This window comes from Triturus cristatus, chromosome 5_1, assembly GCF_964204655.1.
Source record: "Triturus cristatus chromosome 5_1, aTriCri1.1, whole genome shotgun sequence".
NCBI lineage: Eukaryota > Metazoa > Chordata > Amphibia > Caudata > Salamandridae > Triturus > Triturus cristatus.
Window position 1 is genome coordinate 805,585,553 of NC_140587.1, and position 27,269 is coordinate 805,612,821.

At 43.5% G+C, this 27,269-nt stretch overlaps 1 protein-coding gene across 4 annotated transcripts in view; it reads right to left on the minus strand.

Annotated features, from left to right (window-relative positions):
* MYOM1 (myomesin 1) overlaps nucleotides 1–27,269 on the minus strand; it is a 709,264-nt gene that overhangs the window by 349,596 nt on the left and 332,399 nt on the right. For all 4 annotated transcript variants that reach the window (XM_085605828.1, XM_085605831.1, XM_085605829.1 and 1 more), the window contains 4 exons: nucleotides 22,844–22,965; nucleotides 21,418–21,614; nucleotides 10,357–10,483; nucleotides 8,985–9,169 (listed from right to left, as the gene is read on the minus strand). In XM_085605828.1, coding sequence (XP_085461954.1) covers nucleotides 8,985–9,169; nucleotides 10,357–10,483; nucleotides 21,418–21,614; nucleotides 22,844–22,965 — 631 coding nt within the window. The remainder of the gene's footprint in view (nucleotides 1–8,984; nucleotides 9,170–10,356; nucleotides 10,484–21,417; nucleotides 21,615–22,843; nucleotides 22,966–27,269) is intronic.

The window sequence follows — 27,269 nt, forward strand, 5'->3', positions numbered from 1 at the left end:
GGAATGGGAGGTCTTGGTGCGGGCATTCCGTAAATGAGAGTAGTGAGTGAACACGACACAAGAACAAGTCTGTTGGTAAGACCAAGGGCTGAGAGGAACCATGATGGCTTTACCTAATGTGGTGTAATGGCAGTCCCCGCTAGCCCTTTGGTTAAGTAAGGAACAGGATGTTTGCAGTAGGTGCGAGAATGTGCTTTGCCTCAATCTACCCTGTTTATCTAACAACCATTTCTCCAACCAGTGTATGACTACAGGGGGTCACCCTCTTCCCTAGTGCCAGTTCTAGCGATACACATAGTGAAACTCTGTAAGATGTACCGAGTTTTATGACATCAGTACCTAAGCGCTTAGCGCAAAGGGCTTGGCAAGTTACTGTGATAGGCATGATTTCAATTATTATACTAGTAGGTGTGTTCATACCTTTTTAATGATATGGACAAATGCTTTCTTTTTCATAATTTGCATCAGTGAAATCACAAGCAAAATAGGGCAATGCTCCCTCACAAGTGGTGACATGATAACGATTACGAAGGCCGCTTCGCACCAATAGGGTTATAAATAAATAAAGGTAGCAAATATAGCACTTAGGGCCAAATGTAGGTGGCTAAATACCTTGTCGGTAACACCGAAATTCAGTAAATTTCAGCGTTACCGACCGGTATTTAGCCATTCCTAATGTAGGTAAGGAATCGGTAAATAAGGAATCGGTAAATACCGATTCCTTATTGCTCTTGCATTCAAGGAATCGGTAATACCGATTCCTTAAATGCAATGTAGGAAGCACATTAAAGAGTGCTTTTGAGCCTTAAGAAATCGGTGTTTACCACCAACTTCAAGTTGGTGGTAATTACTGATTTCCTTTAAGAAATCACTTTTTTGCTTTTTGGTAAGTGCCATGTGGCACACATTCATGTCCTTAGGGCATGTATGTGCGCCACATGTGCACACATGCACATTTCAGGAGTGCAACAGGGTGTCCTTTTGACACCCTGGCACCCTTGAAAGTGCTCCCGCTATTAGCGATTCGGTAATACCGAATCGCTAATAGTGAATGTCTTCACATTCATTCCTATGGGCCTCCAAGCCCATAGAAATGAATGGGTAGGTATTCCTTATTACCGAATCTCAATTACCGATTCGGTAATAAGGAATATTGAGGATTCGGTATTTTTTACCGAATCTTTACCTACATAGGAAATACCAATTTCTTAATAGCGAATCGGTAAAAATCGCTATTAAGAAATTGGTATTTCAGATTTACCTACATCTGGCCCTTAGCCACTTGTTTTGTCATATTTATGCACGTTAATGCACTAATACAAGAACTCTCTTCACTTGTATTTTTTATTCTTTCCATTTACATATCTCATTAGGAGTGTGATTACTGGACTACCCACATTTCCACAAATTACAGGTAGAGTAATCAGATATACTATAGGTATCTTGACAGAAAGGTATGTTGCATAGGGATCCGACAGTCCTTACGAATGCCGGTAGAGATACGAATTCTGGCAGAAACATGTCGACCGTTATGCAGAACGGAGGGGTGTTGGGTGCCTAATACAATCACTTCATCACGATCCTTTGGTAGGGAGTTACCTTTGAACAGGGAAATCCAGGAATACAACTATTATGAGGATATCCCTTAGTTAGTTTTAGACTTATAATCTGCACTAATCTTTCCTTGGATCCTTTTCCTTTTCTGTGTGTTTGTATTGTCTTCCCCACCCTATTCCTCCGCCTCAAGCTTTGGTCTGCGCTGAGGCATCGCAGCAGCCCTATGATGAAGCATGCCACAATTCGTTGTGGGTGAGGGCAGTTTTTACAAAGTACTGCACTTTGCTGCACTTTAACCTTTAATTATCACTTGATAAAAATTGCGACTTCAGAAGCCTTTCTTCTTAATATGTGTTGATATTTAGCCCGAGGAGGTCGAAGTAAGGTGCTATCCTCCTCCCCCTTCGTTTGTTTCGAGCATGTTGTGGTATGACCTATTATTGTATGGTATTGGATGGAATGGTATGGCCAATCATTTTATAGAATGGCATGGTATAGCGTCTCATTGAATGGTATAGTATGATATGGTATGAATATGATATATCCTGTCATTGTATAGTACGGTGTGGTGTGGTATGGTCTGTCATTGTATAGTATGTTATGGTATTTCTTGTTGTAAAGGACGATATGGTCTGTCATTGTATAGTATGGTATGATATGGTATGCTACGTCATTGCATGGTATGGTATGGTATGGTATGGCCTGTGATAGTCTAGTATGGTATGGAATGGTATGGTCTATCACTGTATGGTATGGCATGGTATGGTATACTATGGCCTGGCATTGTATAGTAAGGTATGGTATGACTATAGTATGGCTTTTCATGTAGTATGGTATGGTGTGACCTGTGATTGTATAGTATGGTATGCAATAGTATGGCATGTGATTGTATAGTGTAGTATGGCCTTTAATTGTATACATATGGAATTGTATTGTATGGCCTGTCATTGTATAGTGTGGTATGGTATAGTATAGTATGGCCTGTCATTGTATAGTATGTTATGGCCTGTTGTGTAGTATGGTATGCTATTGTATGTCATGTCATTGTCTGGTATGGTATGGCCTGTCACTATGTAGTATGGTATGGCCTGTTATTATATAGTGTGGTATGGGATGTTATGGCTTGTTAGTGCATAGGATGGTATGCCCTGTCTTCGTATAGTATGGTATGACGTGTCATTGTATAGTATAGTATGATATGGTATGAAATGGTATGGTGTGGTATCAGAGGCGACTGCTCCATTTGGGCAGAGGAGCGTCGCCGCACTGCTGTGGGCACAGTAAACGTAAAAAACAAAATGGTAATAAATTGACTTTATACCTATTTTATTTTTTCACTCTGTCAGTCACCAGAGCTGGGATTGAAGGCACTGCGGGTGGGGCCATCGCTGCAGTGCAGACTGGGATTAGGCAGGAGGGGTGCCTGGCTACAGCAGTTAAAACTGTGCATGTCCCTTTGGCCGACCATCTTGCGGTGGCCAGCCTGACGTGCAGTTTAAACTTCCCCAACCAGAGCTGTGATAGACAGCTGTGTGGAGACAATACACGCCCCTAGTGCTGATTTAAACGGTGAGCCAGCTTGCTCCAACCAATGCCGACGCTGCTCTCATGCTGGTTAACAACATGAGCGTAGCGTCGGGACTGGTTTGTGTGCACATAGTTAAAGTACACATACTGCCTAACAAGAGGGTGGGCTCTGCTGCTTGCACAATGCCCAGTGCACTTCTGAGCCTGCTGCCAGTGCCCTGGGGTGTTGACACTAGTAATGGACATCGGCTCAGCAGAGGCTCGAGATATGAGCTGTATCCACTCTGCAGGGGGTCTCCAACCACTCTTGATCCATGCTAGGGCATCGGTGACGTGAAGCAGACCCGTGGTGGCACTGTGTTTGCTGACCGGCCGGATGCTGTTCCCCTTGCACTGTTGGGTGCTGTACATCCCTGTTGTGTTCAGTCAGACACCGACACACACCACAGGTGTTTCATGAGAGCACATGCTTGTGCTAAATGGGTGGCGTCCAGTACCAGGAGTTTGGCTGATGCGAGGTAGCTCGCGACAGGGAGCTCATGGACCCTACTATAGAATGCTGGGGCATCTCAAGCAATCTCTGCATGCCTTCTGTGCAGCTCACATGCAGGATATTCTGTGTCAGGTGAGTGTTCGGTGGCATCAATGATAATTAATCACATATCCGCCTATCACTTTTAAAATCCACCAGCCGCTGCTGTCGGGTATGGCCTGTCATTGTAAAATATGATACAGTACGGCCTGCCATTATATAGTGTAGTATGGTATGGCCTGCCATTTTATAGTATGGTATGGTGTTATCGTTGGCATTTCATGGTACAGTAAAGTATGGTATGGTATGGTAAGGCCTGTCATTGTACAGGATGGTGTGGTATAGTCTCTCACTGTATAGTATGGTATGCAATGGTCTGTCACTGTACAGTCTTATGTGGTATGACTATGGTATGCCCTGTCATTGTATAGTATGGTGTGGTATGGCATGGCCTGTCGTTGTATAGGATGGTATGGTATGTCTTGTGGTATAGTATGGCTTGGTCTGTCATTGTATAGAATGGTATGGTATGGTATGGTATGGCCTGTCATTGTATAGTATTTTATGGAATGGTCTGGCATTGTATGGGATGATATGGCTTGTGTTTGTATAGTATGAATAGGGATGAATTACTATGAACTTGCTCCTAGGAGCAAGCAGTAAGTTGACCTGAATGGGCAGTGATAACCCATCTGAACCCGCCTGAATATCCAGGGTAGGGCCGTGAGGATCATTTTTGACATTAAAATGCCTGAATGACACATCCTGCTTGAGAAGTCTGATGGGTTTTGTCATATGACGCTTGGAGTGCACTTCAAACACTCCTCCCCTGTCACAGACAAATGTAAGCTGACACTTGGGCAGGGCCCTTCTTTTGTACCCCCGGCCAGACTGGCTCTAATCGCAGTGGGCCTCTTTTTAACATTACAGTGTCAAAGTCTGTTTGACAGCTCTGCTGGGTTTATGTATAACATTTGGCGTGCACTTCAACGCAGTGGCAGCTCCTCCGTTAAAGCGGAGAAACGTTGCCTCACTGCTTTTTGCAGTGTAAAAAAAAGGAAAAATAAAATGAGAATAACTTGACATTATTATCATTTTATTGGTTCCTGCTGTGGCGTCTTGGTGGGGCGGGATGGATCTGCTCTGCTATCAGATCAGGGGGGAGGAGTGGTGGGCATTCTGTCAGTGTGCAGTGACTGATTGACCGACCCTCTGGGGCCGGCCACACAGTCATGCGTAGTTTGTAGGTTCTCCACCCAGGCTGCATTATAGCATGGGTGGGGAACATGCCCAGGCTCCCATACCCTGGCTGAATGCCAAACTACGGCGCTCAGACCAATCACAAAGCTGCATGGCAGCGTTGTGATTGGCTATGGGGAGCCTGGGTCTCCGGGTACTTCCTGCTTCCTGTTTGCACAGAAGAAGCCAGGAAGTGGACGGAGGAGAGGCAGCAGTCGGCAGGTAAGTGATTTGTTTTTTTAACCCACCATCATCCCCCCGGACATGCCTCACTGCTGCTCTGTGGAAGCAGCCGCCACTGCTTCAAAGGAGGGAAACAAGAAGCCAAATCAATTTCAGTGTATTCATTGCCTGGCTACTGAAAGCTCAAATTTGTTCTACCAAACTTGAGTCTCTGAGGTAGTTGTGGGTATAGGACCTGCCCCAAACTGGATTTTAGTGTTAGATTTGGAAGGACACTAGGCATATCGTAGCATACTCCACACACACCTCCATCCCTCAGAGCCCATGTTATGTGTGGCTGAAGACTTTGGCCATCTTGAAAATGCCTAAAGTGGGCATGGTTAGCCCCAGAAACCATACCCCATTGGTTAGGGGATCCCCAGGGGCCATTACAACCCTCTAGAGCATGTTTGGTGTAAATTTGGCATCTCGAGGGACCCACTTCAGAACTCTTCTGGTCCTGAGAAACATCACAAGGGAATTGAACCTGCTGTCTGCAACCTGAAGAGAACCATTGGGTCCTGGACCTGCTCTCCCTCCTATACCCAAGACAAAGAAGTGGACTCCAAGGGTCATAAGACTGACCTCATGTTAAAGCTTCAGAGACACACCAAGCTAAAGAGGCTTTCTCCTGTAACTGCCCATCTGACCAATGGCAACTGGAGCTTTATTGGACACTCCTGTTGGCCTCCCCCTTCCAACTTGTGAGTCTCTAATTTCCTCTCCTGAGATCCTGTGGGCTTTAGAAGTGTACTCCTGTTGAAGAGTGGGATTTAAAGTACCAAAGTCAGAAGACAAAATCTTTGACGAGGATGAACCTGGTTAGGGTATCCGACTCTAACGTCATCACAGTCAGTGTAAAATTTCACCTGGGTCCTGTTCTACCACAGCCATTGACTATCATTTGCTCTTTGTGCTTCTTGGCGGTATTTCTGCTTAAAAATTAGAACTGCATATATCTGGTTCCCCTTTTTGGAGTATTGTCTTTTTGATGTACTTTTGTGTATTAGAGTTTAAAAAACAAATTGAAATCGTTTTGGGATTTTTATTGTTTTGCATTTCAGCTTTATTGCTGTTCAATTACTGCAGAAATACTTTACATATTGCCTCTTAGTTAAACCCATCTGCTTTGTGTATAGCTTTCAAGGGGTTCAGTACAGGTTAATTTAATGACTTAAATGGTTCATCTTGAAAAGGACTGTGGTCATTACTAGAGGTGGATACTTACACCTCCCTCAACTAATAACCCGATTTCTCACACAGACTATAATCAAAAACATTGATTCACTAATAATATGTTGCCATTTATTGACATTTAGTTACATCTAAATTCAGACCACTCGGGAACTGAAATCAGAGAAGGCCGATAAGCTATTTTCAAGCAAATCTTGGCCCAAAGCTGTTATCTGAGGTTGAGGACGGGAAGGCAAACCCATTATTGGGACCTCGGCCGTTCCAAGTAAAACCATCAAAGACAGCCACACTTCCCAATGCATAAATGTCTATTGCCAATAACAGCTACCAACCACCAGCCTGGAGAGGTACCCCTAACATTATCAGAAGATCCAAAGGACATATGCCTTCATTGGGGCACTGATGACAGTAATACTGAAGATGGTACTGCTGCACTGATGCTAACCCATGACCTTCAGCAATAAATTCGTCCTTGGTATCAAGAACTCACATGACACAGAAGGCCCAATGGCACTGTCAATGACTTTTTTTGTGAACCTCAATCCTCTTCTGATGACTCAGACCCGAAGAGAATCATATTATATCAAATGCACAGATACCGGTTCTCACCAATTTCTGGACAGGTATGATGGGGTGCTCAACCAATCATTCAGAAACAATGTATATACTGCACTACCTTGACTTGCTTTGGAAGATTTCTTGGAAAATTCTTCCATATTGTTCCTCACTTCCTATTGATATAGAGCACACATTACTGTCTTCAATCATAAGCTTGTGGGTCACTCTGTTCTTAGTTGCTGTCAATTTCAGGGCTGTTTCTCTGACCTAGACAAATATGACAGGAGTCTTTCTACCCTTCCTCTACCTTTTCTTCCTACTTTGCATTTTATATTTTCAAGGATAAAATGTAGAAATTTTGAGAAAATCCAGAAACCTGTAAAACATAATAAAGAATCTTTGAAAAAAGTCAAACATGGCACCAAGTATGAAGCTTGTTTTACCAGGAAAATGTGATTTGTGATTACTGCTTATGAATTTTAATCACAGAAAAAGGATGGAGTCAAGACATTAAGGCTGGAACCAACTGAGCGGGTACAAGTAGACAGTGAGTCCAAAGTCTTCTCTAGGAATCCCCAAAAAGGGAGTTCAAACTAAAACGTTCAGAAAATGTGTTATTTACTGTGGATCCACCTGATTCAGATGAAATTTTCAAATGCCTAAACTCTCTGACTACACCATGAAAATATTTTAAGATGAGTGCTACAATACATTTGTCATCCTTATAAGCTCAAAAAAGTTGGAGGAAGAACCTTTCATTTAAGAGTCTCAACTCCATGGAACTTCTTACCTCTCAAAGAGAACCTCATATGATCTATGATCTGGAAAAAAATCTGAAACCCATATCTTTTACTCAGCCTATGGCCAGTCAAACCTGGACTAGAGATGTTGTTTCCCCAAAGTTTCTGTTCTTTTCCATCTATCTGCTCTTAATTGTCCAGATGCATAAAACCGGATCAATTTTATATGGGCTTCACTGAGACATTTCCATCTACATCCCTATTCCAAGACAGCACCCTGTGGCATCAGATCATCAAGATAAAGTTCCTGTCAGAACCTGGACACTTTTTTATTGAGACGGTGTGGAGACACATAACATTTGTTTAGCTTACACAGCTTGCATCTTTTTACCTCTCCCCCTGGATCTCTGAGGCATCTATGCAGCATTTCTAAATAAAACTACTAAATAAAATACAAATAAATACATGAAACAGAAATTGCAGAGCAAAAATCACTGAACAGTATGTGCTAAATCGGTCTTTAAAATTGATTGGGAGCGTAGTAGAGATTGCTATGCCCTTTCCACAAGACCTAAGTTAGTAGTGTAGTACAAATGATGTTTGTGCCAGTGTTACCTCTGTCACAAGTCTATCTTAGACTAATATAACTGTGATGGGATATAGTGCTGTTTGAAGCAGTCTGAGTCTAGGGCAGAGTGAGAGAATGAGCTGGAATTCCAAATCCTATCTTTGTGACACATGATCAGCTTCACTTGTCAGGGACGTAACTTTAGGCTCTATGGGGACTTATTCACCAAGGCATATACAAGCAGGCGATACGGTACTCCAATAGTACTACTTCACATATTCTTAAATGCTCTTGTAATTAGGTCCCAAAACATCTAAAATAAGAATGTTTGGGAAATATTATCCAACAGTTTGTACAAACAGAAGGGACTGTGTTTTCTTGCCACTTACTAATAGGGAGTTGGAGTTTAGGACGAGTCACAAAGCAATTAGGAGTAGGGAAGTAGTAATACGACAATCATACTCAAGGCCTAATTGAATTGACCCCAAAACATCTAAATTGTGAATAAAATTGGAATATGTATGGCATATTCATGTACAATTTGTACAAAACAAACAGAAAGGACAGTGCCCTCTTTGCACTTTCACAAATATGAAGTTGGATATTAAGGGGCAAATTCACAAAGTCATTTATGAGCTGTGAATAACACTCTAGTGGTACTATAACAACCATTTCTAAATATTTGAACTGACCAAAAAACATCTAAAATGGGAATATTTCGGGGATATTTATATACAATGAATACAATACTCTTAAATGTCTTTGTGAATCGGCCGCTATATTGACACCTATATTGATAGTTAGAATTATGCTTGGAGTTCCAAGTATTTTGAAATATTTTGCTTACCTTCATATATTTGTTTGCAGTTGCCTTCTCGTTGACAGCTCTCCAGCACTCCTCTGGTGCCTTTTCCTCTTTTAAATCAACGTAAAAGCCCGTCACCGGTGTACGACCAGCATATATGGGAGACTTCCACAACAAAACCAGTGAGTTCTTCCTGACCTCAGTGGGTGAGAGGTCATGTGGTGGTCCTGAAAGGAGAAGCATACAACAGAAAATCCAGTTATTCCCCTTTCACAACTTATTGGATGCCATGAAGGCGGAAATGATTCCTAAGAAGACTATGGAATGCATGTAACAGTCTTGTCCGGTATCCACAGGTGAGATAGGCGTAAAGATGAACAGAGGACAGGACATTTTGCCCTAAAATGTTTCTAGAGCATCACTGATATTTAATACATTTAAATCAATGCTTGGATTCCATGATTACTTTTGTTCCGACAGCTATACTGCTACACAGAGGGAAAATGAGGGGTTCTATCAGCATGCTTAACCTAACATACTCCGCGACAACTGGGTATACTGAGGCCAGTGTTTTCAATGCTTTTAATTTACAATGGTATGGGCAACAACAATTGCTTTTCCCTTTGATGCAGGGTATTTATGTATTTAGATATGGCTCTGGATCCTTTAATAAGTATAACAATTTCTGCAAGAGATTTGTCACCATGTTCTCATAAACTAAAAATTTGGAAACAAAATCCCAACAATCAACTTTTTGAGTCTCAAAAAATGTGCTCCAAATATCTGCTTGAGGTGGGGATTGGCTTCTGCATCATGAAACAATTGGTCATGAACAAGCTACACTGAAACTACATTTCTTGGCAAATCTAAATTGTATCAACAAAATATTGTAAACAATTGTATCCTGTGCTCATTAAACAAATCATAGAACTCAAGATGTAGGGTGTGTAACTCTAGCAGACGACACCCATTCTGGCAAAAAAAGAGGACTGAGTATGAAGCAGACTGAGCTTTATGAGCCAACAATTTTACTTTTGTAGACCAGTGTTTAAAGATGTCACTGCTTTATTATATCTGAATGATAATGGATTCCACATCTCTCATTATCTTTACATCCATTAATTTACTCCTGGCATCCAATTGTGAGTATAAAGGTAGCATTTTATTCTGCTTGATTTAAATAATGAAAGGTTATGCCTTCCGACATCAGTCATACATGTAGCACAGCCCATAGAAAGGGCTGTCTCTTGGTATGCTTAGTAATGCATATCATCATCCATCAATTCAGTGATTATCACTATACCACAACAGAAAGATGGGATTCAGATGTTTGCTTCATAAAGCACTACACAGGCACTCAGTCCACTCAGCTTTCTCAGCAGCCAGACAGATGGTGGCATAAAGATATCCTCACCTGGAACACCAATGGTCCATTCTTCACATTTGAAGGGTTTGCTCGGCTCAGATGCCACACCAACTCCAGCCACATTAGCAGCAGCCACTTGGAACTGGTACACTTTGTTCTCTTGCAGGTTCAGTATCTGCAGCACAAGTCATATAAATTTTTTTTTTAAAAATATATTTAAACATGTGAATGGCCTACAGGTGAACAGAAAAGATATTAAAGGAAAAATAAATTCCAGATGACAATTGAAGAAGAAAATTCTCTGAAAAATATATAAAATCCTATAATACATAAAATTCAGTAGACATATTAAGGTCCAGATGGGTTGAGGAATTGGGCCAAATCGATGAAACAGTTTGGGATGAAGCCTTGCTATACACGAGGGAAGTTACAATATGCTAGGGATTCAGATTAGTCCAGTATCACATCCTTCATAAAGCATACTATTCACAGCCACAACTCATGGTGTTTGGGAGAACTTAAAGGGAATGGTGCAGAAGGAGATGTGGTCAGAGAGGTATTTTTCAACAGTCTCTGTGGATATGACCAAAAAGTAAAACATTTTTGCAAAATAATCAATGTCAAAAGCTACCAGATGCCTGTAACAGCCTCTGTGGATATGACGAAAAAGTACACAATGTGTGCAACATAATCAATGTCTACATCTACTCAGGTGCCTGTACCCCTGGATTCCATGGGGTGCTGCTGGAAAAGTGGTGAGACCAGGATCCAACACTACACACAAAACTCCTAATGGATGTAGGACTAGCAATTGACAGGCGGCAACCGCTAGACTATGGGGAGGCAAAAATGTACATGGAATTGCTTAGTGATGCTCCAGCATGCACGGTGATGGGGCATTGAAAAAGAGAATACATGGGTAGGGGAATGCCTGAATAAACTGGAAAAAATATGAGGACCACAGAGACAATGAATAGGTATGCAATAGCTGATAAGTTTGGTCCATGCAGGTGTAGTGGTTAACTGTTAACCACCAAATGTTTGCAAAGTTATATTCACATTTCTATGTACTTTTTTTCATGTAACGACAATACTGTCCATGGAAACAGACTGTATCATGACTTAGAGTGGAAACATATTCGAGATGCCAGAACAAACTGACCTTATCTTGATGAACTGTAATGTTAAAAATGTTTTACAAAAAACAAAACATACATTCTTACAATTGGCTCCCATTTCCTGTCATTATACACACAAATTACCAAGGTGCAATCAAAATACTGCGGGGCATATTATCAAGAAACGCCGGCGATAATGAGCTTGATAATATGCCCTTTAGAATTCCCATAGAAGCCCATGTTCTGGTGTGAACATGGGCTTCTATGGGAATTCACAAGGGCATATTATCAAGCCCATTATCGCCGCTTTAGCAGCAGTTTTCTGCCGCTAAACCAGCGATAATTTTAACGCCCTGCTTGATAATATGCCCCTGCATTTTTAAGGAAAACATCATGTTGCAAAGAAAAGACCTGCCAATCAAAACAAGAGATTGATTTCCTTGTTGGACTTTGTGAGCCTGATTCTGCCCCGAGTGAGGAGGCCCTTTGTGAATCAAGCCCTATTCGTGTAAATAACATGTGCCTCTGAAAAATATATAAATTAGATGACATAATTTACCTGCTTGCAATATTCATACATAGGTGTGCAATAGTAGATTTATGTACAAACGTGAGTGCATATCATTAGCTAAAATGTAACTAAAGGTAGAACTCATGGAGAAAAGTCTTTAGTGTGAAATGCTCAAAGATAGCGGGCAGAAGGAAGGGGAAGAAAGGGTGTTATATCGTTAATGGCAATTTTTTTAACTAGGTAAAACAATGTCGAAAATATACAACCTCAAAAATACAAGATTTAGAGACACAGTTCCAAACGTTTTTCTGCCTTTTTGTGTTCTTCAAATGTTTCACAAGTGGCAAGACGTCACAAGCCAAGACTTTACAAACCAAACTAATAAATACATTATGAATATAGTTGTTAAGTGTTTGTGATTAATTATTCTTCCTATTGTGACAAGGTAGGATAAACTCATTTAAAATTCTTATTTTTGTAATTCTTTTGATTGTAAACATCAAAATAATAAAGACTCGGCTAAAATAATACACTGCCGTCCATTGACCCAGTCAGGCGCAGCCATTTACCCTTCAGCCAGATGCCACCTCTGTATTCCCTCCCCCCTCCCTTCCCCACATCTCCAATGATAACATTTGGGTCAGAGTGGGTAGCAAGCAAAAAATCTGCACCAGCACCAACAAAAGATGTACAGGGATTTCCTCTATAGTCATTCCACTTTCCCCATATCTTTGCCCCTTTCGGGGACAGCCCCTTCCCTCATACACCACTTTCTCAGCCAGCATGCACTAATCCATATCCCGTTTCCAGTGCACCAGTTGTGGTGCCTGCTCCGCTCCCCCCACAGATGTTCAATAATTCGTTTGGCTACCATCAGTCCCAGTCATCCAAGTCCGTTCCATGCGATTTAGATCCATTGCATCGCATACATTTAGGAGGCACGGCTTTGCAGAGGCCCCCATGTCGCTCCCACAAAGACTATTCATGCAATTGACTACGGATTTCCAATATTGCTGTATCGCAGCGCATCACCATATAATGTGGAAAAATGTACCTACTTTGCCGCACTGCCTGCGACATTGTGAATCCGCTGCCCTGCCCATTTTTACCATAGTAGTGCATGCATAATAGAATCTATGTAGTATTTTTAGATGCAGTAGACGGAATCCGGACTGTATAGCGACTTATCTCAGGAATGCCAGGGCTTCTGGCCATTCTTCATGCCCAAGTCCCTCCATATCATGCTCCCATTGTTCACCTAAGTGTATTAGGGTATCTAGAGAGTTGTTGATTATTTTTTGATATGTCAGGGAGATTGCCTTACGAGGCATGGGAGTGTCCTTTAGTGGGAAGCCTGTCCTCTAGTGGGGAAGATTCGGAGAGAAACTGTTCTTGTCAGCAGTGCCTTCTGTAATACATGTTGTATCTGTAAATAGCGATTAGTTTCAGTGGCTGCTAGATGGTACTCGCTCTGCAGTTCCGCGAAAGGAATGACTCCTCTTTGTGCCCAGAGGTTCCCCACACTGGAGTGGCCAATGACGTTCCACTTATCAAATCCTGGCTAGGTCCCTAGTGCTCCTAATCCCACTGTGTCCCACAGGATGTGGCCTGAGTTGCCTTTTCCCGCCAGCCAAATGCACGAAGGGTGAGCGTCACTGCTGTTGGACTTCTAAAAACTGTGTGGCGCGACCCACTGTATATGGCCCTGAGATAGCCCCCCTTCCCCCCGGTTGCATAATGACCCTGCCAATGCAGAACGCAGGTTTGACTGTGAGGAGGTGAACCCAGTGATTAATGGCGGTTAACTGTACCGTCCAATAATATTTTTGGATAGCCAGCTGGGCAATGCACCATCGTAGCAACCCCTCATCAGTTTTTGAATGGCTATATGTGGAGGGGCTCTATCCCAAAGCAGTGTACGAGTTTTGCTTTCAATTGCTTTCAAGTAAGAGGCCAGGACTGGGTAGGGTGTGCTGTGCAACTCATACAGAAAACGAGACAAGGCCATCATTTTAAGAAGTGCGTCCCTACTCAGTAATGACAGGGGTAGGGACCTGTAACGTTGGACATAACGCTAAAGACAAGCAAGCGGTGGTAGCAGATTATTATTATACAACATGTCAAGGTCAGTGGTGATGTATATTCCTAAGTATCAGAACCCGTCCCCAATGATTCTCACTTCACAGTTCCGGGGTAAACTTGGTATGTCCCTGTGGAGGATGTACATTAGGGACTTCCTCCAGTTGATGGTATAGCCTGAATATAGGTCACACTGGGTAAGTATTTGCATAAATCTGTCGCGTGTAAAGACTGGGTTTGAGAATGTTGTCTGCATAGAGCAACATTTTATCTTTCCAGTCATCAGACTATTGGAGCCCTTGAACCAAGGGGTTGCGCCTGATCCAGGCCACAATCGGCTCCAGAATGCGAGCGAAAATTAAGGGTGAAAGTGGACAGCCCTGCCTGGTCTCGTGTTGGAGCCGGAATATCTGAGATACACCTCTGTTGACAGTCACTTGGGAGACGGGATCAGTGAAGAGCAGCCCTATCCACTTCACCAATCGTGGGCCGAAACCCATCCTAGTCGACACCTCAACCATTTAAGGCCACTCAACCGTATCAAATGCCATTCTGGCATCAAGCAAGATCACAAGGGCATCCTCCTGAAGCCCATCGGTCTGACCCACGATGCAGTGGAGACGTTACAAGCGTAAAGCCTGATTGGTCAAGATGAATGAGAGTCGTGATCACCTGGATCAGTCAGGAGGCCAACACCTCAGCCAATTTTTCAACTTTGGCATTGAATAGCGAAATTGACTCATAGGAGGCGCAGTTCTGCAGTTCAGTCATGGATTGCCCACATTATTTCTTTTTCTGTAAGCTCCCTCTTCCAGGAGTGCCCTGTCTGTGTGTGATAGATTTGGGGAGTTGTATGTCTGCCAAATCTCCATGAGATTCCTCAGCCGTAGAGGTAGAGACTGGGAAGTAGAAGTGGGTTCAGTAAGCAGAGAAAGCGTCCAAGACATCGGGCCCGATTCACAGAACTAACTTAAGACAAAATCCTAAACTTACTACCATTTTGGTATTCACAGAAGGCACTTACTCATTTTGGTATTCACAGAAGTTAGGAGTCCTAACTTTAGGACTCCTAAATGCCTTCTGTGAATACCGAAAGTCTTAAAATTAGGATTTTTCTCAGTTTAGTAGTCCTAAGTCTAAATTTAGGACTACTAAATTGAGAAAAATCCTAATTTTAAGACTTTCGGTATTTACAGAAGGCATTTAGGTGTCCTAAAGTTAGGAGTCCTAACTATACTACTACTAAACTGAGAAAAATCCTAATTTTAAGGCTTTCGGTATTCACAGAAGGCATTTAGGAGTCCTAAAGTTAGGAGTCCTAAATTTAGGACTACTAAATTGAGAAAAATCCTAATTTTAAGACTTTCGGTATTCACAGAAGGCATTTAGGAGTCCTAAAGTTAGGAGTCCTAACTATACTACTACTAAACTGAGAAAAATCCTAATTTTAAGACTTTCGGTATTCACAGAAGGCATTTAGGAGTCCTAAAGTTAGGACTCCTAACTTCTGTGAATACCGAAATGAGTAAGTGCCTTCTGTGAATACCAAAATGAGTAAGTGCCTTCTGTGAATACCAAAATGGTAGTAAGTTTAGGATTTTGTCTTAAGTTAGTTCTGTGAATCGGGTCCTCCCTCTCTCTCTCTCCCACTGACCACTGTCAGTTTGTATTTCCAGTACCCAGCGATTTGCCCTCTCTCATTTGTCAAGCCAAGCCAGTAGCTTTCCAGTCATGTCTTCCACCTCACAGGGGTGGTGTGGGGTTGCTTAATGATTAGGTTTGGCAGCATCAGACGCGGTGTCTCTATATTCCTTTTGCTTTAGGCTCAAAGTATGCTGGATGCCCTCTTGCTCTCTTAATCAGTAAGCTTACATTCCAGCTCATAGATCTCATGCTCGAGTGTCTCTAATTGAGCTCTTGTATCTTTTTTATGTCCTACCATCTGCCAGAGGCCAGGTACCCTAATCACTTATATGCCTCCCATAGGGTCAGTGCCGAGTCTACAGAGGATTCTCTTTCAGAGAAGTAGTGTTCTGTGGTCTCTCTAAGGCCTTCTCGAATTTGGGGTATGTTGAGGTACCAGGGATTGAGTACTATTCCTCGGCGGTCCAGTCGGATTTGAAGGCAGTAGACTGCCTATATTGGGAATGATGAGTGATGCACATTGCCAAGTGGCAAACCTCACGGAAGTGGGGGAGTTGATGAGCCAGGGTGAAGGTATAATCAATGCAGGAAAGACTACCATGTGCCCCTGAATGGAACATGTAGTGTTGTGTTGTTGGATTGTGGGAGCGTCATGTATCTATGAGGCTGAGAGCCGGCAGGAAGTCAGCCAGTGGGCGATGGGAGTACCTTGTCTGCCTGGGGGGCCAGCAGTTATTCTCATCACAAAGTGCCATGTTAAAATGTCCGCCCATAAGCATATGCTGTCCGGCAGGTGGAGAAGAAGCATACTCAGGTTAGAGAACGCAGTATCATGCAATCAAGGAGGGACATAGACGGAAATTATGTTAATTAACTTGTCCTCACATTACAGAGATCACCAAGTATCTTCCATGTCCAGGCCAAGTGTGCTGTATGATGAGTGGCAACGTCTTGCGCACCAGAATGCCCATCCATCTAGGACCGGTGGTGTAACCCGCGTGAGCTACTATTTTGAATCCCGACCGATCCAGTGAATGAAATGTATTACCTTTGAGATGTGTTTCTTGGAGGGGAATTACCTCAGCAGAGTGTTGCTTAATCTATTGTAGCACTGACTCTCGTTTAATTTTGTCTCCTAATCCAATGACATTTCCAGAAGAGTTACCTAATGGTTGGTGTAGTTACAGTAGTGGCCATAACAGTTTGTGAGTATGGGGTAGTGTAAGCTCCTCCATCCACCCCCCAAAGTTGAAAAGGATATTTGTTACCGAAATTATGCATCTTAATGTGGAGACCCCTCCCCACCTACTTCGACGGCAGCCAAATGCAAGATTTGTGGACAACTGATAATGCATTTAAAACATCCATGCCTATTAGCACAAATAGTCAGTTCGCTGATAACACCAGGCACTCCTAAGGCCATCTTCATAGGGTCCTGGAGCATAGCCAATTAAAGTTGTCTGCATCTGTGGGGAGTCGAGTCGCTGCTGTTGGTCGTCAGATTCACTAAGTTGTTCTGATGCGCCGTCTTCCAGCCGCTTCTGCCCAGTTCACGGTCGGGGCTTGGGTCCGCCAAATGCCCTCCAGCCAGTCCCAAGCATCATCAGAAGTTGTAAAGTACTAGGCTTAACCATCTGCCGCCACCCACAGCTTTGCTGGAAAGATCATGTCATATTTTTCTCGCCTTCGCTCAAGGACCTTTTTACTACGAGAAACTGCGCCACAGCTGTTGGACTCTGAGTGTGAAGTCAGGAAAGAAGGTAATGGTAGAGTTTTCATTGGCAATTGGGGTGCACTGCGAACAATTTGTAATATGATGTCACAGTCTCAGTAGGTTTTTTTTTTGCAGAGTTTTATATAGCGCGAACTTGACCAGAATCGGCTATCAGAGCGCTTTACATAGCATCAGTTACGTTACATGAGGACACATTCATTTTTGGTTAGGCACAGGGAGATTAAGTGGTTTGCCCAAAATTACAGGATGTTCAGCGTCATTGCCGAGACTCAAACCCAGATCCCCAGCTTCGAGGTCGACCGCCCTAGCCGTTAGGGCAACTCCTCTCCCCTAAGTTAAAAATGCGAACTATTATAGGGCGAGGTGATGCACCTGGTTTGAGTGGGATGCCCGGGACTCAATAGGCATGCTCAACCAAGAAGTAGTTTGAGAGGCCACAGGGCTGTAGCATTTTGAGTATGAGATCTTCTACAAAGAGATCAAACGCGGGCCCCTCTGATTGTTCAGGGACCGTGATTATACGACCATTGTAGCAGCTCAAGCGGCCTTCTAAATCCTCCAGCTGACCCTCCAGGCCTTGGATGTAGCATGCAGCTCACTAATCTGGGTCTTCAAGGCCACAGTGTCCATCTTGAGGGTAGTAATCGAGTCGTCCGCCTCTGTCTTCTGGGCACCGATGTTGCGGAGATCTGCTCTCACCAGCGTAACCTCCATGGAAATCGAGTCGCTTCTGCTCTCCAGAGGGGCACAAACGTCCTGAATCGCTGCTATAATGTCATGGAGTGTGAGTGGTTCGTCTTTGGGGGATGCTTGGTCTGTAGAGGTTCAGGCCTCCTGGGCCCCAGCCAAAGGCAATGCATATTTGTCCAGCCAGGTTTGGTACATATTGAGGATCCCCCTTCCTCTGGTCATTTTCAGTGGGTCTGGTTATTCGGTTCCCAACAGCGAAGTACAGGAGTAGCCCGGATGGAGAGATGATCATCGCTTGTACCTACCAGGTCTTCCACGTAGTTTGGGAGACCACACTGCACAAATGGCTGATATGGTAGTTCGGCCATAAGACAACCCTTGCCCAGGAGATTCACAGTGCCTGCTGTCAAAGGTGGGGAGCGGCTGGGCCACGAGGAACGAGGAATGGGGTAACGCAAAGCCCCTGTGATATCCTGTGAGGTAAGTAAGTCACCGGCCCCTCCTCAAGGCTCAGTGGGATGCACTGTGTCTGGTCTCAATTGCAGGCACCCACAGAGCCCACACCAGCGTCGGTGAATGCAGGCCACTTCCAGAAGCTGTGTCCATTCACTGCTCAGGTCCCACAGCAAAGGGGCCCCAGACCTCACGACACCGCTTCCTCGCACGTCCCTCACCATAGTAAGCAGAAGGTAGGTCAGGATGTCTGCCTGGGGGTCACATCAGCCCATCCCCAAGCCATACCAAGTAATGTATCGACCGGGATCAGTCGCTGGCAGCAATCTGCGGGGGCCCAGGTCAGACAGCGGGCTGATGCGCCCGCTTGGCTGTTCCCCACAGAGGCGAGTTCACTCCCTACCTTCGTAGGCGTTAAGCTGGGGAAGGGGGGAGCGCCAGGTGCTGCAGTGCCAGGTTGTCATCCCCAGAAGTCGAGGGCTACCTCTCACAATCGCTCCTCTTCATTGGTAGTTCCAGCAGGTGCCAGTCACTCATGTGAGGTCGCTGCTCGACCTTGCCGCCCAGGCCTCGCCTCGGTCCTCAGCACAACGTCATCTTGGGGCCCAAAATAAGCAGTGCTTTGGTATCCATGTCACCAGCAGCCTTTAGGTATTAGGCTTGCCTGCTACTGGAGATGGATATTGTTACAGATTATAGGGAAGTGAACTGATGGATGGCAGGAGCCCCATTAGCAAGCGGCCAGTTAGCTCTGTGGTTGGACACGTCCCCCTCATTTTACATTTCTAAACAGATGTGAAATCACTCCAGTGTCACAGCACAGCTGGAGTATAGATTATGGTGAAACTATATATATATATTTTTTAATTATTTTTAGTGAACACAAGGTAACACAGGTGAAATCAGTGTTACATCATGTCTGCCCGCATTACTTCAATCAACATCATTCCCATTGAATTTACAATTTACCAATCAATGTGAAAACATTGCACCCTGTGACCGACCAGGAGTACATTATTCCGATTCATGACTCTGTATGGCCAATGGCGGTTCACAGATCTCCCCCCTATAGCTGTTCCATTTACTCCATATTTGTGTCCACTTGTTGGGGCATCCTTTTGACACATATACTGTCTTTTCAGTAAACATACAGTAGTCCATATCATTTTCCCAAAGTCTCAAGGACTGCAGTTCCTGTGCCTCCCATAACTGTGCAATATTCCGCTTAGCAATTATCATGCCCAGGGACAGCCATATTTTATCCTTTTTATAGAAGTCAGTGGGACCCCAAATATTCAAAAGACACAGCTTTATATTGCAATGAGTCGTGACGCCCATTACTTCCATCATACGTCGTCCCCCCAATACGTCTGGGTAGCTGGACATTCCCAGAGCATGTGTATGATTGTGCCATCCTGCCCCCAACTTTTTGGACAACCTACATCAGTCCTATAGCCATCTTCACAAGTGTCATGGTGAAACTATATTAACGCATCGAAAGACTAAGGGCCTGATTTAGATCTTGTCGGACGGGTTACTCCATTACCAAGGTGATGGATAGTCAGTCCGCTGAAATATAAATCCCATAGAATATAATGGGATTTATATTTTGGTGGACAGGATTATCCAGCACCGTTGTGACGGAGTAACTGGTGCGCCGAGATCTAAATCAGGCCCAAAGTGGTTTACAAAGTGAACAAATCTTAATGGAAGTGAAATCAACCTTGTTACTAGCTTGTATCCTGTCAGAATGATGTCAGAGGGAAAGTAATCAGACAATGGTCCAACAAGTTTATTTATTATTGGCAAGATTCAAACACACAGTACAGAGGTTATAACTGGGTTGTTTGGGCTCCTCTACAGAGGGGACATGGCTTAGTTGCTTGGGATCGAACGTTCCTCTTTTAGGAATCCAAGATACAGTGGCCTGGAATGTGGGCCACAGCAATTACCAGAAGCTGAAATTAATTTTAGGATTCCACCATCAGTTTCTTGTCTTCTTAGTGAGTAACAGTGAGTGGGATAGGTATACCTGGAAGAGGAACCTTGGCTAGCTATCTAGAAGGACTCAAGCAGCACCCAACTGATGATGTCCAACCAGGCACATGCAGAAAAGGAAATGGTTTTGTCCCCATACCAAGAGGATGTATTTTAGAAGTTCTGGATGGACCATCCCTTTTAGAGAGGAGGAAGCAAGACTGATTTGCATGTGGTCAGTACCTGCACACTGAGCAAAAATCTATGGATCTGAACGGGTCCCAGAATAATTACCAGTGGATAACATTGATGCAAGCTTTCCATCTATTTGTATTCTTTTCTTTTCAGTGAGTAGCCCTAACGGGATGAGTATCCTCAGATGTGGATCCCATATCTTGCTGTGCTGGGGAACACAGATGCACACCACTGATGAGGAACAACCAGACCGATATCTCAGGATATATCCCTGGGGTTGCTTACACTCTTGTGCTGTTGGAACATCGCCTAACAATTCTGCTTTCTTTGCTTTTGGGGTTGTGGCAAAGCTATTTGCAATACTTGGTCTCCGTTTGTAGTGGAAAGGGATAAAAAAATTAGCTGGAATATAAGTTTGAGTAATTACTAGTGGGTGATATTAATTTGCACATTTCATCAATGACATTTCATTCTTTTATATAAATGGGCCGTGTGTACTCTCTTTTTCATTCAGCTTGTTGCAGAATATATGACTGTGTTAAAATAAAAGGCTTTTGTCTTGCCAATAGAATTATTAATCATGCTGCTCAGAGAAGTATAATTATGTGCCAAAGAGGAGGCTGTACGCCTCTGATTATTTATAAGACAAATGCACTTTACTCAACTCTACTCAATTGCCAAAAACAGTATCAAAATGATCCTCTTACCTTGTAGGCCCGCTCACCAACAGCCTTAATGTTGGCCTCATGCCACGTCCCAGGGGCTCCTTTAACAACCTCCCGCAGGTTAATGTAGTAGCCGGTAATATCCGCCCCACCAATGAATTTTGGTTGTTTCCATCCTAGCACCATGGAATCGCGAAGACTTTCAAGGACAGTGATGTCATAAGGTGGTGCTGGGGTGGCTGTTTGAACAAGAATGGCACATGAGTATGAAGCAGCAATGGCAATTCCATTAGTTGAATACAGAAAAAGATAAAGCTATTAAATTTTATTATACGTGGAGAGGTGCCGCACTATTTATAAAATCATACACTGTGCAAGAAACTGTCGAATAGAGGCAATAGGAGAAGGATTGGAAGATGGAGTCCAAGGATTCATGTCAAGGGAAAATGGTGACTCAGTCAGAGTCAATATATATCTAAACCCATCAAATAACCATTGTATTACATGCCTAAATCCCCATGCTGCTGCTCAGTGTAGATACTATGTACATGTGTCTCAGTGCGCCTTCTAAATGTAGGTTCCATTCTTTTTTTTATTTTTGAGGGGTTCAACAATGACTTTCAAATTGGAGGGGAGGAGTTGGGGGTATACAATGGTATTGTTCTGTGAACGCAGATTATGAGAATGTCAATATGCTTGTGGGTTTTTGTCCATGCAATGTTATTCTCGAAAACTTCAAGATTTTTTTTTTAAAACCAATAACTTACTAATTACAACCTTTGTGCATTTTTACAGTGTGGCATCACTAAAACACAAAGATTGGAACAAGGAATTGCATGTATGGTGCAAATACAATGTGGCGTGACATTGTTCCATTCTACGGGGATCGAGATTGTGCTGTGATCTTCGAAGGGAAATGTTACTGAGTTGCAACATTACATTTCCAAACGGATAATGTATGTAGGCTACCACTGTTTGAAGCTATCCGACCTCCTCTAGTTAAGTAGCATATTCTGTATTTTCTCTCATTATAATAAATAAAATTCCAGCTAAGCATCTTGTGTCTTCTTGTAACAATTTTCCATTCCCACCACACCCTGTGGGCTTTTGTGGATGCTTCTATTTCTCTCATCAGCTCTTACTGGTTGCGAAAGATAGACTTTTTCAATGGCGAAACTGATTCGCCATTGTCATAATTATATGCACAGCTGAATTAAATCACACTGTAATAAACTCCAAGGAAGTCAAGACTTGTGATGGTTGTGCATCAAACTACCTTCAGTGGTTTGTTAGGTAAAAGTAGAACATTTAAAATCAGTTTTTGGAAAAGAAATGCAAATTACAGCTTCAGGTGTAAAAACATGCAAATAAAATGTCATGCGAGGAAAGGTTTCTGAGTGCTTGTTTGCGAAACACTAATGGTTGAGTTTGCAAAGCAATTTTCTTCTAAAAAGTAAACGTGACTTACCAAGCGCAGCTTTGACTTCAATCGCTTCCGAATCCTTTGAAAAGCCACTGAGTCCAGCAGCGTTAACAGCTCTCACCCGGAAGATGTACTTCTCCCCAGTCAGAAGGCCATGGCAAGTGAATCTAAAAAATGTTAGCATAAAAACACGGTGAGCACCTTTGAAACAAAAGGTGATGGAAAATATCACAGAGCATTGGGTGATTCCGTGTATATTGTATATATATATATATAACTTAGAAAGCAAATATTTTTTGGAAAGGTATTTTTTGTGTGGTGAAAGGATGCATGCTGCATTTTCAGTTAAAAAACGCTGCTCATTCAGGTTTTTTGACATGCTTGAAAAAACAGTAGCCTACTGTGGTAGCTTGCCAGCTACATTTTGTGGGAAAGTGCAACTTTTTGACAGTCACCCCTACTTTTTGCTCACTGGTACTGGTGTTATTGAATGGCAGTGAACTGGGTCCCTGCTAACCAGGTCCCAGTGCCAGTGCCCTTTCCCTAAAAACAAAACAAATGCTTAATTGGAACGCATATTGGCAAGGACTTTAGCACCCCTGTAAGTCCCTGGTAAATGGTACCATTAGCAACCAGGGCATGGGTACTAATGAGCTGAGCCATGAGCAGATATATCCCTGTGATGTCCGGTTCCATTGTTTGATATTACAAGTGATCAAGAAACCATTTTAAAGATATGTAATGGGCACTGGTCATTACGAGTTACCCAGCTGCACAATGTCTTTAGTGAAAATACTGACGTTTGGTATCAAACATCTTGTCCTAATAAATCCATACTGATGCCAGTACTGGATTTATGAAGACATGCACCCAGAGGGTACCTTAGAGGTCCCCCCTGTATCCCTACTAGTCTCTTAGTGTGCTGACTGACTGGTATCGTCTAGCCTGCCACCACAGACGAGTTTTTGACCCCCCTGCAGGTGAGAGCTCGCGGTCTCAGAGGCCAGAAACAGTGCCTGTTCCAGAGGAAGATGGTCACACCTCCTCCAGCAGGATGGCTGGTGAATTTAGCACATCAAGGCCAGAGGCTTCAAAGTCTCAGCTGCCTGTGATATGTGACCACGGCTTTCCCCAAGACCTGGGGAACTCCACCCACTGCCCTGAGGCCCATTTGGAATCAAAGCAGGCAGAAAATTAGATAGTCAGTAAGCATGTAACACTTAAAACCTAGCCACACCTCTAAAGTGGGCCACCTGAAATGGACAGTAGAAGGATTTCACCATCTTGGTTTTGGTGAAACTAGGAGCTCTGGGTCAGGATTCTCCCCACTCCTTGCAGGAAGTGGTCATATAGGGGATGTAGACATTTCAAGGGTAGGCAGCCCATTGGCTACTGCCCTACATTCCCCTAAACACCCATACATTCAGTATTTAGGGGTCCCCCCCTACACTAGGGAGTCAGATTTGTCTACCTGGGAACAGAAGAATGACAAAGAAGTGCCTTCACTGCAAGAACTGAGGACTAACCCCGAACTTGGCACAAAACCCTGCCTAGCTGCTGGGTGCTCGAATATTGTAGAGACCCGACTCGTCCAAAAGCTGTGCATTCTCCCCAACACTCGGAGGAGTGTCCAGCACTTCGCCAACCATCTAGCATGTCCCTTGGGGTGGAGGAGCTAACCCGCTCCATTTGCAAGTACCGACTGTGCTTGTCCGGCACATCGTTTTGCCAGACATTGGGCCAACTGAGAGAGCATCATGCCAGGAGGAGGTTCTTGTGGTTCCAGGAGGTCAGCACTGTCTCTTCAAGGAGTTTTGAGATGCTAGACCCTCTTGGGCCCCCCTGCACCAACACCCTGAATCCAGAGCAGTTGCAGCAACCAAGGCTTATTAGTGTCTAGACTGGACACCACCACCGCCAAAGCAGACTTGCATGACAAGGGACTTCAGAACCGACAAGGCTCACACTGAGAGTGGCCAAGCTGTTTTGTTTTCCTCCCCTCTACAGGTCAAACCGAGAACCGTGAGAGCCTCCAACACAAGAGGCGAGCTGGCCGAACACTTCCTCACCTGAGCCTCTCAGCCCGAGTTCTCGACAATCGACTGTGCCCCCTTGCTCTAAAGACCCTCATGAGCAGAGCCCCATTTTGGGTTCTGCCAGATTTGTCCCAAGTACTACTTGCAGCCTAAAACTAAAACTGACGGTGGTACTATGGACCTTGGCTTCCCAGAACCTTGAATTACAAAGGTCACCCCCAAACTTCGACTCCAAGTATATGTTTGCAGTATATGTCTTTGCTCCCGTAGGATAACATTACTGCACACGAGGCTCATACCTCAAAAACCGTTATTTGACTATTTTATTGTTTTCTTGTAAAATCCATAAATCCGAAATTACTGACCTGATTAGGATGATCTTGGTGTCTAAAATGATATAAAAATCTGTGTTATTTTTCTAAATTTGTCTTGGAGTTGTTCTCGAGTGTGTGTCTCATTTATTGACTCTGTGTGTACAACAAATGCTTAACACTCCTCTATGATAAGCCTAAACTGCTCTACCAAATTACCCCAAATAGAGCACTAGTGATTATTAAAGTAAGCCCTTTAAAACAATAAGGGTCGTCTGAATTTTTTGCATGATGTGCCTATACATTGGCACTACCACATAAAAAGCCGGCTTCCTACACATTTTAAATAAAAATCGACCCAATTCATATACGTTTGGGCAGACCTAAGTGTGAGACGGGATTTATGATTCTAAATTCCACATCCGAATTCATAGATTAAAGGTAAATTGGATTTCAGAAATGTAAAGATCACTTTTACAGTGGTGGAAAATCCACCAGCACAACAGAATTTCCACCACTAAAAGTCTGGGGTTTGGTGGGAAACAACATGTGTCAAGAAGGTGGAGGAAAAATGCGAAGGACCCACACACATTTGCATGCTTGTGAGTTTTCATATGCATTTTGCTAGCCGTTTCCTCCCAGGAAACATTCATAAAGTTGATCCTACTACTCCTCGGAATAAAATGGTTTCTCTGCAGAATAAAAAGTTATCTGCGGAAATACTCTCTAAATGAAAATATGTAAAATTCTAACTATATTCTCAGCTAGGAACAATTTTATAAACTATGCATCAACTGATGAAAAAAGTAATATGCACAACTGAGCTCATCACAGCAGAGGACAATTGGGTATATATGTGGCAAAAACGCAGCTGCATGTGTGCACGTGTGTGCATTGTTCAGTTTTATAGCCATTATAGCACCACTTCTACAGCTCCCCCATCACTTCCAAGTGTGACTAAAAAGGCAGGAGCGCCAGGTGATTGTTAGGTCTGCAGACAGATTTTAACTGTCTGATGTCGAAGGCCCATTGTGTAAAAGACAAATACTTAAAGTTGACTCTTGAACAGCCTTCTGCTTATTATTGGTTGGACTTCTTGTCAATCTTATTTGTTTGCTGCTCTTTAAATGGCTTTCCTTCATCTTCTTGTGTGTTTTCCCTCCCCAAAAGCATGACTTCTTTACCATTTTGACTGAATGGCATGACTATTTCCGCTGATTTCTTCCTTTACATTCAGCACTCTACGGGAGTGCATGTTTTTTCTCGTTTACTCACTAATGTGTTGCATTCCCCCCTAGAAATCCCACCGCTGCACTCTGCATGTTGGTCCTTCCAGCTTGTCCATTGCTTACCACCTATCCCTGCTCTACCTTTTTCGTTTTAAATTAGTTTTATAGGGCCATATTATCAAGCACGGCAATAAAATTATCGCCGCTTTAGCGGCAGAAAACTGCAGCTAAAGCGGCGATAATGGGCTTGATCATATGCCGCAGAGAATTCCAATAGAAGCCCATGTTGACACCAGAACATGAGCTTCTATTGGAATTCTCCAGGGCATATTATCAAGCCCATTATCGCCGCTTTAGCGGCAGTTTTCTGCCGCTAAAGCGGCGACAATTTTAACGCTGTTTCTTGATAACATGCCCCCAAGTTCCTCCACTCACCAGCTTCTCGTCGCTCCAGCCACTCAGCCGCGCTAGTGAGAAGCACCGCTCCCGCTTTTGTTACAGGGGGCTGATATTGCAGCTCCTCATGCAAAACTGGCCCCCAGTAACGAAACCGCCCCCCACTGGTCCAAAACCGTCCCCCACCCTTCTTGGGAAAATGCCCAGTGGCCGCTAAGGCCAGTCCGGCTCTGTTTATAAAGTAAAACAAGTAGAATTTCAAGTTTTCTGCAGGGCATATACACATATGCATGTATGCGTACACGAGTGGCAATATAAGTGACCATCTTGGAATGATTTAATAACCATTCAAAGATGGTGGTCCACTGCTGTATTAGTGGCAGGCAGAGTGCTAGCGGGCAAGTTGGCACTTGAGGAGAACGGGATTTTAATTAAAAAAAGATGGGTGAGAAATGGTGGGAGCACGGAAAGCAAGGTGAAAGGGAGGGAAAATAGTCCC